Genomic DNA, 16,452 nt, shown 5'->3' with positions numbered 1-16,452 from the left:
GCAAGTTTGGTTAGTTTTGTTAGGTTAGTTTAGAACAGTTTTATTTCAAATTTTTTTTTATCGATCCTGAACAATATTTATTTATCGTAGTTGTCAGATGATATGTCTCAATTTGTTAATATCGATATATCGAGAAAAAAATCATCGATGATAATGAATGTTCCCTTTAACAGGAAAGTACCCAATCTTGTTGTGCGATCGATAAATAGTAAGATTTATAGTCCGAAATTTTAACTTGCCTTAAACTTAAACATTTAACTGATTATTGAATTAAGTAAGGCATCATATGCCAAACATAATTAATACTATTCAACAACTTTAACTTAATTTACCATATCTCAGAGTAACTACTTAAAATGACTTATGTATTTATTTACTCTTGGATAGTATGAATGTCATAATTAATTTATATTTCTACGAAATCTCTGTGTTTACAAATAATTTTCTATAATACATACTGTATATTAAATGTATAATGTTTTGCTAAAACTGGTAAAGGCCTTTTTCTGCAATTTGTAATTATTCTCACTGTAAGTAATCCTTTTATGGAGATAATGGTGATAGGTTTTTGTATGCATTCATCTTTTTAGTAGGTATGCCTTTAGAGTGCCTTGTGAGTTATATTATGTTAGTCAAGGATACTAAATTTCATTATAAATGTTTCATCTATTGCTAGTAAATAAATAAAACTACTTTGCTGCCCTGATTACTCTCTGTAACCATTCTCATAGTAAAGCTTCCTTTTATGAACGTATTCCGTTTTTCTTTTTTATCATCCAATAAAACCTGATGAACTTCATACCTTAATACCTAACCTTATGAAAGTATTTTGCAGATCTTTATTGTCTAGGTCAAATATAGTTATTTAGATTATTTCTTATTTTAGTTGGTCAACGTAATGTATATTGGGGTTGCTCCATCACGACGTACAGCGACAAGTCGTTGACCTACTTATCTTCATTCTCATCTTGCATTCTTGGCTAAGAATTTTAAAATTAATTTTTACTTTTCTATTCCTAAATTGCTTTAATTGCGATCTGCAACAAATTAAATGCTTTCAGATCTAAAACTTCAGAAGTACTTTGAAAACTAAAAACTCTAGGTTTCATCATTTATCAAGTTAAACAGTTTGTCTTGGTTACACACCATTAAACTAAACACCATTCACCATTAAATGTTCTTAGATTAGCCAAGTGTTTATTCTCTGTTAAGATTCCATGCAAACGTTAGTGTTAACGTTTCCAAGCTTTGAAATCTGACACCGTTTATGGGGACTTTTCATTTCAAATTAATTTTATACTCGGATTTATTGTATGCATTGCATTACTACTGTAACTGTGTCATAAGGGATTCACAAAGTACAGTACCAATTGAAAAATGCAAAATTATTTTATGGTTCACATTCTCTGTTGTTTCAAAATCTGAATATACTGAATGAAATAAAAACGAAATAATGGTGTAAATACCTGCATTTATATGATCAATGTGTTGCTATTCAATATAATGAAGTAAACCCGAAAGTATGAATAGTGAATATCTCAACAATACAAAACTGTATTTTATTCTGAGCAGTCCAAATCACACAAATATAACTGCCATTATTGATACATATTTTTAACGTGCGTATTACGTGTTTAACTGTATGTATAAAGTGTAGCCTCAAACCGTGTGTAGTTTAATAACAATAGATCAAGAGTTACAGATTTAAATGACAAAAAGGTTTCAAACATAACACCAAACAACAGCGATACACAATAGAACATCATAGATACTATATTACGTTTAAAACTTAAACCCTCTACAAACATTTCTACAGGACTACATGGATATTAGTTACACAAAACTTTCTTCGATGCAACTATATGTTCCCAGATTGTACGTGTTCTATGTACACAATCATTTTATTGAACGACAACCAATCGTGTGTGTTGCATTGCAATTATGTTGAGGTTTACAGTGTTGAACATTATCGTAAAAAAATATGTTCTCAATATATGGCCCATAATTTGCATTAACAAGTCATAAGTTAGTTAGTTATACAACGCATGTACATTATATGGCACATATTGAAATATGCAGATAAACGCGAGCTTGCAACAATGATTAGTCTATTCGGTTGTGAAAATAAAATGTTTAAATTCAAGCATTGTCATTACGTATTAATTAAATAAACGACATGAGTCTTCGATGACTGATCTTTGGACTACAAAATCAACATTTAATAAACTCATACGTTGTATAAGCTATCGGCTACGTGATAAAGTTGTATTTTACTTCAGAGAAAATTCAACTCACAACTAGTTGAATTGCTTACAACACCAGTTTTGCTGATTACAGGAAACGTAGAGCAAACCACCTACATTCCCTTGATCACACAGATATGACAGGTAAATCAACACTCGATGACGTAGGTGTAACTGAAATTAGACTGAAAATAGACGGGCTTTATCAAGTTATGTCTAAATTAACTATTTATTAAAAAAGAGGTTTGTTAGAATTTCAATATTTTTTGATTTCTTGGAATTCAGGGAGAGAGATTAATCATAAGACATATACACAAATACAACAAAACCCTATTTACAAGCACGAGACTGGCTAATGGTCTAAGTTTTTTTAAATGACTCTTTTTTTTAAGTCCCTTGAGCTTTTGCTCAAATTAGATGTGCTTCATGAAATAAATAAATGTGGATTAGGCTCCGACTGCTAATGAATCACTAATCATCTTCGAATATCAATAAAATTACAATAATTATACCGATTAAATAATGTTACAGCCTCATTATTTATGAATCCACCCCTCATTTGTATGACCACTAATCTATGAAAAAAACATAATTATATTTAATGGAAGTACATTAGACGTAAGTGACATGTTTTCTTTCTCTAACGGTCATTTCACTATTATATATACAGGGTGTCCCGGAACTCTCTACCAATATTTTAGGGCATTGCTCCTGGGTAATAAACATACCTAAATATCATATTAAAATTGTCCGGAAGTCCTTAGTTACTCACACAGCCGTCATTTTGTTTTTTTCAGTTATTAATTTTTTTCTAAAGAATGGTTATACATACGAAATGGAAACTTGGCACAAACATTTATAACAACTAGACAAAGCTACAAAAAAGTATGACGATTTTTCAAATTCATAAAACAAAATGGCTGTTTCTTAAATTACTTGAAAACCGTTGATTTTACAAACATTTTACAAGAATAATTTTTTTAAGGTAATTTTATTACAAATCGATCGACACCTTAATCTTTAAGATCGGACGAGTATTAACTGAGATATGGCAGTTTTAGTGATGTGACCGCTGGAGGGTAGTTGCAGCGCACTACTTTGCAATGTCATATCTCAGTTACTACTCGTCCGATCTTAAAGATTAAGGTGTCGATCAATTTGTAATAAAACTGCCTTAAAAAAGTTATTCTTGTAAAGTTTTTGTAAAATCAACGATTTCGAGTAATTTAAGAAACAAAATTTTTAACAGCCGCCATTTTGTTTTATGAATTTTAAAAATCGTCATAATTTTTTTGTAGGTTTTCTAGTTGTCATAAATGTTTGTGCAAAGTTTCAACTTGGTATGTTTAACCAATTTTCAGAAACAAATTAATAAATGAAAGAAAAACAAAATTGCGGCTATCTGAGTAACTAAGGACTTCCGGACAATTTAAATATGATATTTAGATATGTTTCTTACCCAGGAACAATGCCCTAAAATATTAGTAGAGAGTTCCGGGACACCCTGTATAATATATATATATATACAAACTTTATAATCTAACTATTTTTATTATATAGCCATTGATAATAATGTTTGTTTTATTTTTTAAGTTAACAGATAGGCCTAGGCACTAATATCAGTAACCTACAAAAAAAGTCATTAGTATTTAAGTTTAGCTAAATCCATAATTTTTAATATCTTTGACATCATGTTTACACTTTAAATGGTATTTTATTGAATTTAGATCATCTTAGCACTAAAACCGATATCTAAATATATTCAATTCATGATTTTGCTAAACAGAACCATTTTTAGACATCCCATTTAGCGACCTACCTTCAAGCTGACTGCAAAATATAATGTTGTCATTTGAAAGAGGTCAAAACGAAAATAGTATATTTCATGAGTAGAGAGTGAGTCATTACATATTTCAGACCATGTTTGAAGTGCGAGATTTATCGAGCTCTTTAAATGGTCGAAAATAGTCACACGTTAACTCGTGTTTTGAACGTTACTTTTCGCTACACTACGAAGACTAATTATTTTCTTAATGAAAACAGACATTGGATATTTCTTTATTACAGTTAGGACCATTAAAAAAATTAAGAAATTTTTTAGTTGATGCCTTCAATTAAAGTTAATATTTGCTTTGATTGTACAGTTTTAGTTGTTGAAAATTGAAACAGTTGATACAAAAATAGCACATCTTTGTTTGTTTGAAAACCAAGACAGATAGTTAACATTACTTTCGCATAGTAAACATTCTTTTTCCTTAGCTAACAATGTAATGATGAATTTTCGCCAATGATAAACATATAACGAAAACAGGTCGCTTCAAAGTAGTGTAGCGAAAAAATTTTTTCTTGTAAAGTCGAGAGTTACATTCCACCTATTTACCAACAAATTGATTTCCTTTTTTTTCTTTAAATTTTTTTTTGATGTGTGTCATTTATGTATTTTTTGAGTTAATGACTTGTAAACAAAGCGGCAGAACATTTTTCACTAAGCCTGTATATGACTAGTTGGATTAGTCGAAACTAGTTGACCAACATCAACATTTTATATCACATCTATTCAGTTAATTACATCGATTATTTAGTTTAGTTAGCAGATATTACATCGATATTTGAATAAAATTGAGGCTTATTATGTAAATTGTCTTGGGGACCCACTGATTTCTTCCCTGCATGTGTGTTTGAAATAACAAAATATGTTTTCTCTAAAGTAATAAACCGATTGGGTCAATAATTGATTCCTTAAATATTTTTGCATTTTTTTATAAAGATAACCAAAAAAATATTTAATATTTAATTCTATTGCTATTGAGGTACATGGGTAGATTGTGTGTTCTTAATTAGTTATGCACGTGAGGACCGATATTGGCATTAGTATTTAATTATTGTTCTTTATTATATTTTTAGGAATAATTCACTTATGCTATTCATTGTGACCTTGGTTTCAATACAATCTATATATAAAGCCCTAAAGTACCCATGAACTTTTGAGAAAACTACAAGTCACACCCCCCATAAACCGTATACTTAAAATGTCGTCATGACGAGAAACCTTGCGCAAAACTATTCATTTTTTCATACATTGTCTTTTAAGGTCATAATTGTTCTCCAAAGGGAACTTTTCATATACTTAATGTAAAAAAATACATCAGGTCTTATTATTTTTATGTTATTCTTTCAATTTATTGCCTTATTGAAATCTCGTGTGATTATTTGTTTGTAATGCTGCATTCTGTTTTGTTTATTTCAGCTTAACTTAACCAATCAACAGTTTTATCAATGCTTATGAAGTCAAGCGGGTTGGAGTCCGTGGGTAACAGCTAGTATTTATAAAATAAAAGGATTAGCTTATCCAACCACAGTTCTGGTATGACAACTCTTTTAGTTCCTTATCACTTTTGATTCCATTTTAATTATTTTATCAACATGACTAGTTCTGACTATTGTGATTTTGACAGTATTTTAAAGAATCTTTTGACATACCACAATGTATTAATACATTGATGATGTGGTTGCATACAATGACCTGACGATGTTCTAAGGAACGAAACTAGTTACCATAAGGCAGTAACTGTAGTTGGATAAGGCAATCCTTTTATTTTAGAAATAATTAATTAATTTAGTCACCTAAACGTTGGGTTTATATCAAAATAGGCCAAAGTATGGACAGCACACGATCTATAACAAAATACGCAAAAATTGTTCAATGAAATTTAATATACACAGTTGAGAAACTGCAACTTATATCCCTGGTATTTTAAGCATTGGCTATAAGTCTTTCAGCTATACTAATATATCAGAAATACTATATATTCTATATATACTATATAAATAATATATATTCAGAAATACTAATATATCCCTTATGGATGGAGTTCTACTCCAATACCCTAAAGTAGATTATACAATACAACGGCGAGAATCCAACACATATACCAAGGAATATAACGTGAATATTGGGGGAAATATACAGGGTGTTTTTTAAAAACTTGCATCTTTATTTATGTAAAAACCGCAATAGATAGAAATATGCAGTTTGCGGGAATCATCTATTGACGTAGGGGGACCAATTGTTTTGAATGCAACGTTACATTCACATTCCCCCCTTTCCCCCCCTGCCACCAACTTATTTTTTTTAAATAGCAAGGTACCCCTTGTGACATATCAAATAAAAAAGCATAAAAAAAGAAAATGTTTGATGAAAAAAAATTGAAAATCGGTTCATAAATTTGTGAGATATTCCCCCCCTCACCACCCCCCCAGAACTTAATTTTTTTTAACAGCAAAGTACCCCTTGTGACATATCAAATGAAAGAGCATGAAAAAAGAAAATTTTTGGTGAAAAAAATTTAAAATCGGTTCATAAATTTGTGAGATATTCCCCCCCTCACCCCCCCCCCCCGGAACTTAATTTTTTTTAATAGCAAAGTACCCCTTGTGACATATCAAATGAAAGAGCATGAAAAAAGAAAATTTTTGGTGAAAAAAAATTTAAAATCGGCTCATGAATTTGTGAGATAATCACCCCCCTTTTCCCCTACCCATAACTTGTTTTTTAATAGCAAACCCCCCCCCCTTGTGACATATCAAATGAAAAATAAATTTCGCCAATTTTTTTTCTTTTTTCATGCTCTTTCATTTGATATGTCACAAGGGGTACTTTGCTATTAAAAAAAATTAAGTTCCGGGGGGGGGGGGGGTGAGGGGGGGAATATCTCACAAATTTATGAACCGATTTTAAATTTTTTTCACCAAAAATTTTCTTTTTTCATGCTCTTTTATTTGATATGTCACAAGGGGTACCTTGCTATTTAAAACAATTAAGTTGGGGGCAGGGGGGGAAAGGGGGGGAATGTGAATGTAACGTTGAATTCAAAACAATTGGTCCCCCTACGTCAATAGATGATTCCCGCAAACTGCATATTTCTATCTATTGCGGTTTTTACATAAATAAAGATGCAAGTTTTTAAAAAAACACCCTGTATATATTGTATTATACTCCTTTCAGCGCTATAATCCTCGTATGGAACGACGTCTTCTCGTCTAGTGCTTTAACGCTCTATAACAAAATGCAGTAGTAAAAAGATATATACTGAACAATCTTTTCTAAATGCATATGTACCTAGTTTATTTCCCTAAAATAAAACTTAAGAATAAATGTTCCCCAAATTAAGGGTTTTTCTAATTAACTAACCTGTAATTAGTTAGTTTTCGGACTTAACTAACGTGTAAACAAATTAAGTCATTAACCAATTTATTGCTAAATTGAAAAGCTGATTTTGCACCGAGTTTTCAAAATTATGTGAAGTGGTGTGGGTATTTACAGTTAGAGAAGTAGTCAATAGCTTTAGAAGTTATAAAGCATGCCACGTTTAAATGCACCCTTTTGAAATAAACTACAAGTCCGTTAACAATTGATATTACGATTTTTTTCTTAGAAATGGCAAAAATACAACAGTAAAAACATTCATCTGTAGTCGAAACCCATTAACTTCAGTTACGTGTAGGTAGGAAAGCTTGAATCAATTAAGTTGCCTAGCTGTTGTTAACCGTTTGACGGAATCAATTTCGTTCAATAGTATCCAAGTACACTGGATATTAAAATCAGTGACAATTTGTGAGGTTTAATTTTTGATCCTAGAGGGAGTCGTCAGTCGATACACCATTCGTACATTTACCCAAACTTAAGTGAGTGTATAATAGTTGGAAAATTGTATAAATAACTTTTGAGTATTTAATAGGAATAAGAAAAGAGTACAGTATTTTCATAAAACCAAGTATGTTTACGGGCGTAATATTGATAGGTTTCTGTTTTAAATTACTTAAAACTTTTTAACTTTCAAAAATACCCAAAAAATAAAAGTATCCAAGCACAAAATATTACAGTAAAAAATATGACATGACTGAGTAAAATATTTTTACCGATGGTTTTTAATATTTAACTTTTACTTGAGTTTCGTTGAAGATAAGGGGAGGTAAACTGTAAAAAAGAGGATATACAGTAAGTAAGGAGTAGAAAATAATAAGGAATAATTGTAAAATAATAATAGGGAATAATGAAAAATAATTTCGAAAGAAGAGTGGAATGAAAGGGCAGGAAGTTATGGAGGAAGGAGAGGAAAACAGAAAGAGAATTCAATAACCTCCTGATCTTGGCTTTGTTACTTAATGTAACCATTCAATTCTTCAGACTTCATAATTAATCAAAATCAAATAACCATCGGAAACATGTGGGGTAATTAATCTGAACAGTAAATTGATTACAAAATGCTGTCAATAGACCAGCGGGTATGACAAATGGACAAAATATCTGTTGTCGTGTCTCATAATAGCTACATGAATAATCCCTTCCTTGCACCATTGTAATACGATGCGAATCATGAAAACAGTTGCCTTTCATTTTAAAATTGCTATCCAAGCGATTATTAGGGTAAATGCGGTATTTAAAATGTTTGATAGGCGATTGGCATTAATCTCAAATCCCTCCTAATGTTTTAAGCTTTGAAACGATTTGAAACAACGATTACTCATTTACGGACTCTTTTCCATACACAGACAATTAGTTAGTCTTGCGGGGAGTATTTCCCAATGCATACATTTTTAATTGAGTTAACTTATTCAACTCTGTAAACTCGTGTCTTGAATGTAGAAACTTATTTTAATTTTTTTCTGAATCCATTGTTTCTCTTTTTGATCTTCAAATTTAAAAACTCCCATCAATGACTCATAACCGGTTTCAGATTTGTGTGTAATATGTTTGAGTAAAATTTGTATTCTTGTTGTACTAATACAACAAATATATGTACCTATCATAATTATTTCAATTCGGTAATAATGAGATGTTTTCCATCTTTTTTTACATTATTGCCAACACTAGTAATATTAGTTTTATTTGGTTACCAAAATTTCCGTATTTCTACCAAACACAGTTTACTTACAAGTATTAGACCTCCTTATGTCCATATTGATTATTGATTCCTGTTGGACATATCTGGCCCTTCGCTACTTAAAGGCTCTGTCTGATGTTGAGTTGTTGACATTTTCAAAGTAGTTTGGTTGTACACTCTAGACTTTTGAAAACCAGACACTAAAAGGCTATTATCTGAAGGGCTATTCATTATCTGAATGGGTATCGTACCCGATACAATAATGGAGCAAGAGGTTTAAATCGTATTGATTTTCACCCACAACTTCAAAGGACTGACCCATATGTAATCATTTGCCCTTATTAATAGTTTGTCCAACTAAGAGGGTTTTCATAAGTTCATAGGGTTTAATTTTCTTTTATATCAAATTGGAAATATGATGCAGACTATTCATAAGTTAACTCATTTAATAGTACAAATCTGATTTCATATCTCTGATATACTGAAATTCTAATAAATTTGTTGCAACATTGAAGAGTTCCTGTATTAAATTATAAACACAAAAATCTATTGTTAAGATGACGATTGCCCTACTGATTAAAAAATTAATAAATCCAAAAGAATTGTTTACAAAATTCTAAAAAGAATATTGATATAAATTGACGTTGTTAAAAAAAAAAATCTAATGCTATACGAGTCCCTTTTGGCAATGTTTTAATGCATTATCACTTTCAAAAACATTTGAGGTGAATAATGGCTTAAGAAATTACTTGCTGTCTGACCATTGTTTTTGTCTAAAAGATTACATATTGTCGTTGTATTCAATGTCATAAAGTAAATAGGTTTTCAAGTTTCTGATTTAGTTACTGCTAGACGTACAAGATCTATAATAATTTTACCAGTTTCATCATTCAATATCATAACACAACTTTAAAACAGAAAGTTTTTATACAGCAAAAATCTTCATGAAAATGAATTATTGTAAATAATGTTGCGAAACATGATATTAAGTTAGATCAAATTTAGTAAAAAGTGGGATATTTTATCTCTTAGAATTGTTAGTTATCTGATTAGCATAAGATCTAAGTAAGTATAAGGGGGGATATTTATAGTTTTGCCTTTTCAAAGTTTTATAGCAATAAATCAAGACAACTGTTTTCGCAGGCCACCCTCTAATTTTAACCCGATTTTTTACTTTAAAATTAAATATACATAACTATGTAATTGTTTTATGTGCTGAATATTGTTTAGTCTATTTTACCCATTTAGTTACATTATAAACTAAAAAAAAAAACATAACACTGCTTACTTCCATTTTCTTACTTCGTCACGTGATAATCCAACGAAACCTTCCTTAACCTACTGAGAGGATATTTACACAATGTCAAGTTAACTTTTCTATTTTTTACAAAATACGCGAGTTCGCGTGTTCATGAAATAAGGAAAGCGTGTACTGGGTTGGTGGTATAGCGGACGGCACGGCACTGATATAACATAGCTTAGCTTCACCCCTTCCCCGCCCAACAAACCCCCTTCCTACTCAAACCACCCCCTCATATCCAAGCCTAGCCACATGCATGTTTTATATGATTGGAAACCAACAGCAGCGTCGGGCAAAGTCACTTTGAAACAAGAAGATGTATCACGTTGTTATATGTGTTGATAAATTAAAGACATTTTATGAAACAATAATGTAGGCCTACGATAGAAAAGCTATTGAAGAGGCTTAATAGAGGCGAGTAAGTCAGCGAGTCATCGGGGAGAGAGTCATAGTGGTAGAGTACGGAGGTTCGATTCCGAGGTCACGGGTTCAAATCCCTACAATCACCACTGTCACCAAATCATGACGTGGCCCTGTATGTCTGGTTTTAAGCAGAAAAACAGCTTGGCGTGGCGCAATACGTTTCCTAAGATTTGCCTAGTGATCAAAGATGTCAAGTTGGGACTAAAGATCGTTAGGAAAAAGGTACAGTATTCTAAAAGTAAACAGGTCAGTATTCTATCCCAAAACCCTCCGGCGGAATTGTCTTTTCTTTAGCCATCCTGCTTATTCCATCTCGGGTCAATAAGTTTCTGCTCAGGGCTGATAGGATTTTTATTCTTTGCATTGTGATATGTATGACACATTTTAGTGCTGTATTACTGAAATAGTTTTTTTTTTATCAGAGTTCGGTCCACGCTAAAAAACACAACCACTACAAAATAACATTATTTTTAATCAGGATGCTAACTGATTGGGCAAATTCTTAAATAGAAAAAACATGTGTTACTGACAGGAGGGGTAAACATTGTAGTTTTTATTTTTTTCATTTGTACAGTTTAGTTACACATTTGGGGATGGATTACTAAGGTATTTTTTACGCCTCATTAGTCAGGACGTTGAAATAAGAAATAGTTCCTATGAGATGCAATAAAACCAAGATTTAGTAAGTAAATAAGAGTATCACAATTCTTATCCAGTGTATTTTCAGAGATATATTCGCTCCATTGGCGATGAAACTCAATAGCATTGAAGTAGCTCTCTTTTCGATGATTGAGTTATCGTCTCTTTAAAAGATCATTTTACTATTCCATAATTTTCTGAAAGTAAGACGACCATTTTATCTTGTGTATAAAGTCCATGTTTTCTCATTTAATGAAAATCCGTTGTGAATAATATGTTCTTACAATTACTGTCACGTTGGATGAGAAAGATGAACACAACCAATTTAAATACCAAGTATTATTAGTAAATGGTGTATCCGTTGATTAAATGAATGGATAAATACATAAATATTGTAGGATAAAGTGTGGAAATTCTGTAAGATATGTTAATTCTAAGTCTATATTTTTCATATAAATTTATTCTAAGCTGCTGAATAAAGTACTGCAAGGAGTAGCCTCTACCTATATCGCTAAAATAATCAAATTGGCGGTTTATTCTATCCGTTCTGTAGTCAAACGTGTCTATAAGTCCCAGGGACTACAGTTGTCTCGTTCTTATGAGTACATCATTACGTCACTGAATCATAAAGCTCTGAAGTTCCAATAATCCATGAGTGGACACGCCGGTATATAAATAATAAACACAATGACGCGGCACATAAAACATTAATGGATTTTCGACCACATTTCATAGTAATAACTAATACAATACTTAAAAGGTTACACTATTTATTATTTAAGAACAAAATTTTTTAACGATAACCTCTTGTGAAATTCCCTGGCGAAGAAAGAAAACTTCTACTTTTCCAAGACTATTCACGTTAGACTGCACTCTGTCTTCGCGCCATTTAGAGAATTTTCCCAAGAGAATGCTGTTACAGCAATGGCCAAAATAGTTGCCAAAAAAATTACGAATGTACAAAAAATACATTTAACATTTGTATTTTTACTTATTTTTTAATCTCAATTTCTTGTATAATTTCTATAATTGCTTGGTTTATATTCGCAGTTTTCTATTATTTTTTTGCAATGTACATAATTTATGGCATATCTCACATAGCTACCATCAAATTCGTTCCTAAATTATTTCAAAGCCTTAAATGTTGCTAAATATAAGTTTCAATCCAACTGTGTCTTTAAAGATAAGTTTTTTCACAGTCTACGCTACTGTCATTTTTAATTTTAAAAAACCACAACAGCTTTTCTGGGAAAGCGGTTCAAATCCATTAAATTTTTCTTTTGGTGTGCCAAGGAAGAGACACCATTTCTTACACTTTATCAAAACTATATCATGTGTTTCACAGTCATTAGAAATTACGTATTAAAGTGATAAAGTAGTCCCCCAGATCTCCTGACTAAAATTTAAACCCAACGTAAGCTTGCCAATGCATAAGAACTAATAATTTAATTATTGAAGAAAATTGGCAAATACATCCTGCTTTGATACAAAACTCTGTTACTAGTTTCTACAACAGGGTGGAATATTGCCAAGGAAATATGTTGAGAAGTCGGTGTAAGTTCAATTAGTGATTTTTACAAAACAATTTTGAGTTGCAGAATGATCAGTTCACATAGCATAAGGGAAACTTCTTGATCGGGTTTGAGGCTTTTTACCGGTGAAGGACTATTATTTTACACTAAGATGCCTCTGAATTCCTTTTACGGTTTATTCTTATTTCCCGATGGCTGTCCCTCTGATAAAAGCAAACAAGCTTTTCAATAACATAATAATTATTCATAAACAAATGTGCATCGATAATAGTTATACAAATCATCATTCATCCAATACTTTCCTAACACATTGTATATTTGTTTACACTCTTTATTCTGAGCTTATAGGTATTCATGTATCTAGGCTCTTATCTGATTTCGGCAACGAAATCTTTGCGTGATGTTTGGTCTTTTACACGTTTGAGATTAAACCTAAATTAACAACACGGCTCAGTTGTTTTTTTGTGTTTCCTAAACTGTTAGGCTGTTAGCATCGATCGCAAGAAAATTCCCCCCATAACCGGGTCACGAAAAAAGTGTCCTGCTTTATACGAGTACAGATGTTTATCGAAATTGATTTCATATTCGTCAAACAATCCACTTAGTTTAACCATTGAAACCCTTTATTTCCCCCAGATTGTTTTCACTTATGTTATCAAAATTGCCAATACTTTATCGTATAACTTTAAAACCTGGTTTTATTTTCATTTCATTTTGGTTATACAAAATATATAAAGCGTTTCAAATGTTTAAAACGCTCTTTCGACGTTTAATTCGAGTGAAACGTAAACCGCATTCATCGGCATGCCACTCTAACTAGTTATATCAATATTTCCAAAAATCTCTTAATGCATTTTTTCACAAAAAAAAACACATACTTTATCAAAAAATCTTAAATAACTGAGAAATGTAAATATGTATTCCGCAGTCACGGTATACCAATTGAGCTGCGGTTAGATTGTGCAACGTTACCGACAAGATGTCCTAGAATTAATACTCAAAATTGAAAGAGATAGCTCAAATATACATATTTAAACTTTTTGATCAACCCAGCAACCACCATAGCAACGGTGCAGTTTCATTGCAAAAGTGTATTGGAGATGAAATAGGAAGATCCATATTTAACCCTCCTGACTTACTGCAATACACATCTCACAACTTATGGGTACAGTTATACTAAACCACCAAACTAAACAAATAATATGAAACAATCGTCAATAAGTTGAGTAATAAAACAGTTTTTCTAACAACTAAACTCTGAAAAAATCCCAATGGGAAACATGTTCTACCGCCAAACAATAATAAAAAACAAGCAAAATAAAAAATAAATAAGCAGTCGTTTAGGTGCGTATTTATTTCTCCACCAGATTATGTTACCTTTGATTTATATTATTATATTATGTAGTTTACTTTCCTCACCCTACTTCACTTTTGGCTAACGGTCCTCTATTGTTTGGAATTTAAAAAATTCGTATAGCCTACCACTGGCACTTTGAACATGATTTTGTTATTTTTTTTTATTGTCTTTTCCATCTGATTTGTAAGCTGAGTTGCCATACAATTGTGCATTATTATTTCAAAAATAAATGTACAATAATGTTACCATGCAAATGTCTAAAAAATAAATTAATTTACGTATCTACATTTTAAAGTGTTTACTTGGGGTTTAACTGTTTCATTGCCAATAAAACTTATTTATGATTACCGATTAGAAGTTAAAAAAAATTATATTTTTTGTATTTAGTAGGAAATCTATGTATGAGTAAAGTGGTAAGTGAAACAAGGATACCTGAGGACTTTGCCGATGTCTGATCACTTTTGTGTTAGCTCAGCTGAGGCTCAAGTCACGTAGAGGCAAGCATGTGATTTATGTGACGTCACAACAGCTGTGAAAGTGATCAACATTTATCACAATGGCCGTTATCGAGCACATTGTCAATGGGAATTCTAAATCAACACAAATTAAGCAAGGCACATGTACGTTTATCTGTAAAATCTCGTATTATACTTTTCTCAGGTAAAAGGGAATCTCTATCTTCTATTTTCATAGATTAAAGTTTTAATTTTTTGCTGTAGGTAATTCAAGGTTTTGTACGAAAACAATTGTTCAGAATTCAAGAATTTTGAAAACTAGGAAAAATTGTTCGCCGCCTTTTAAATCAAATTAATCAATCAATCAATTCTTTATTGACAACGTATAGATACATTGTATATAAATGCGTCGTTATTAAATAGATTTATATACAAGAATTTTTTTTTTATTAAAATAATAAAACGTTTAAAAGTGTGGAGGAGCAAGGTTATTTATATATTTTGAATGCCATAATTCATTAATTAAATTCGTAGTTTTTGAACTAGGTGTCGATTTGTTACTTTAATGCAACATTTTAGTGTCCTTAACATATTTTCATAAAATCATCCATTTTTGTTAATTTAAATTATAAAAATTAATACATCCCTCATTTCAAAACTTTTAATTTTGCCAAGTTATTTTTGTATACAATAAGTGTATAATGTATAATGTGACCAAATATAAATCGAATAAAATAATGTTGGAAAATAAAATGTTGGATGCAATTAGTTAAATTATTTGTATAAATGTATAGTTAATAAACATTTATTCTTATTAATAAATAAATAACTTTGGATTTATTTAAAACATTTTTATTCGCTCTGCATTTAATCATAATCATATCCAAGGTATTGAAAGAATGCGAGAACAGTAGAATAATTATCAGACGAATTTAATGAATTGCACGCCGCGAATTTAATGAATTGCACGAATTAAATGCTAAAGAAAATTAAAAGGTAATAGTATATTCTTTCTTGACCTACTTCATACAATTGTAGAATCCTTTCAACTCTTAATTAGATTAGTTATTGGTGAGTGGATAGGTAAGAGAATCTTAAAAACTGAAATGGACATAATTAAATACGATTAGTCTTTTATCATTTATTCGGCTACTGAGCTTTAAGCATTCTTACTTACTGTGACTTGCTTATTTTGTAAATCTGTGCTATTATGAAAAAAAACCTTAAATCAACATGACTCACAATAGTTTTACCCACGTTTTGACATCCTCTTACTTTCTCCCCTATTCATAGTATACGAAGAAAGTATTGTTTTGCCAAAAAGTTTGGAGTTTGAGTTTTGGGTGGTAGTATCAGTTTTAGGTCCCCCCTTAACCCAAAAAAGTTAAGAGAGAGCCCAGATAATTTTCACCACATGTTGGTTACCCCTACCGCTTACAGATGATACGGGATATTGGAAAGTTGGTAGAAAGTATGTGTCAGATGGCTGATACAGTTTTAATTATAATTTATTAACGAAAATATTTAAGGACCGGGTGAGAAGAAGTAAAATATCTCTAACACATTTTAATACAACACATTTTAGGATAATATTAACACTAATTGTGCTTAAATATAAG

The 16,452-nt window shown here is 31.0% G+C and overlaps 1 protein-coding gene across 1 annotated transcript in view; it reads right to left on the bottom strand.

Moving 5' to 3' along the window:
- Nucleotides 1–10,460, bottom strand: part of LOC128995931 (melanocyte-stimulating hormone receptor-like) — a 79,849-nt gene extending 69,389 nt beyond the window's left edge. The window contains exon 1 of the mRNA XM_054420991.1: nt 10,416–10,460. Within this exon, the coding sequence (XP_054276966.1) occupies nt 10,416–10,421 (6 nt within the window). The 5' untranslated portion in view covers nt 10,422–10,460. The remainder of the gene's footprint in view (nt 1–10,415) is intronic.
- Nucleotides 10,461–16,452: the final 5,992 nt, after the last annotated feature.

Source organism: Macrosteles quadrilineatus, unplaced genomic scaffold (genome assembly GCF_028750875.1).
Source record: "Macrosteles quadrilineatus isolate MER2022 unplaced genomic scaffold, UCM_ALF_1.0 Scaffold_5__1_contigs__length_97177068, whole genome shotgun sequence".
Classification (NCBI taxonomy): domain Eukaryota; kingdom Metazoa; phylum Arthropoda; class Insecta; order Hemiptera; family Cicadellidae; genus Macrosteles; species Macrosteles quadrilineatus.
This window is presented reverse-complemented; position numbering and strand designations above follow the sequence as displayed.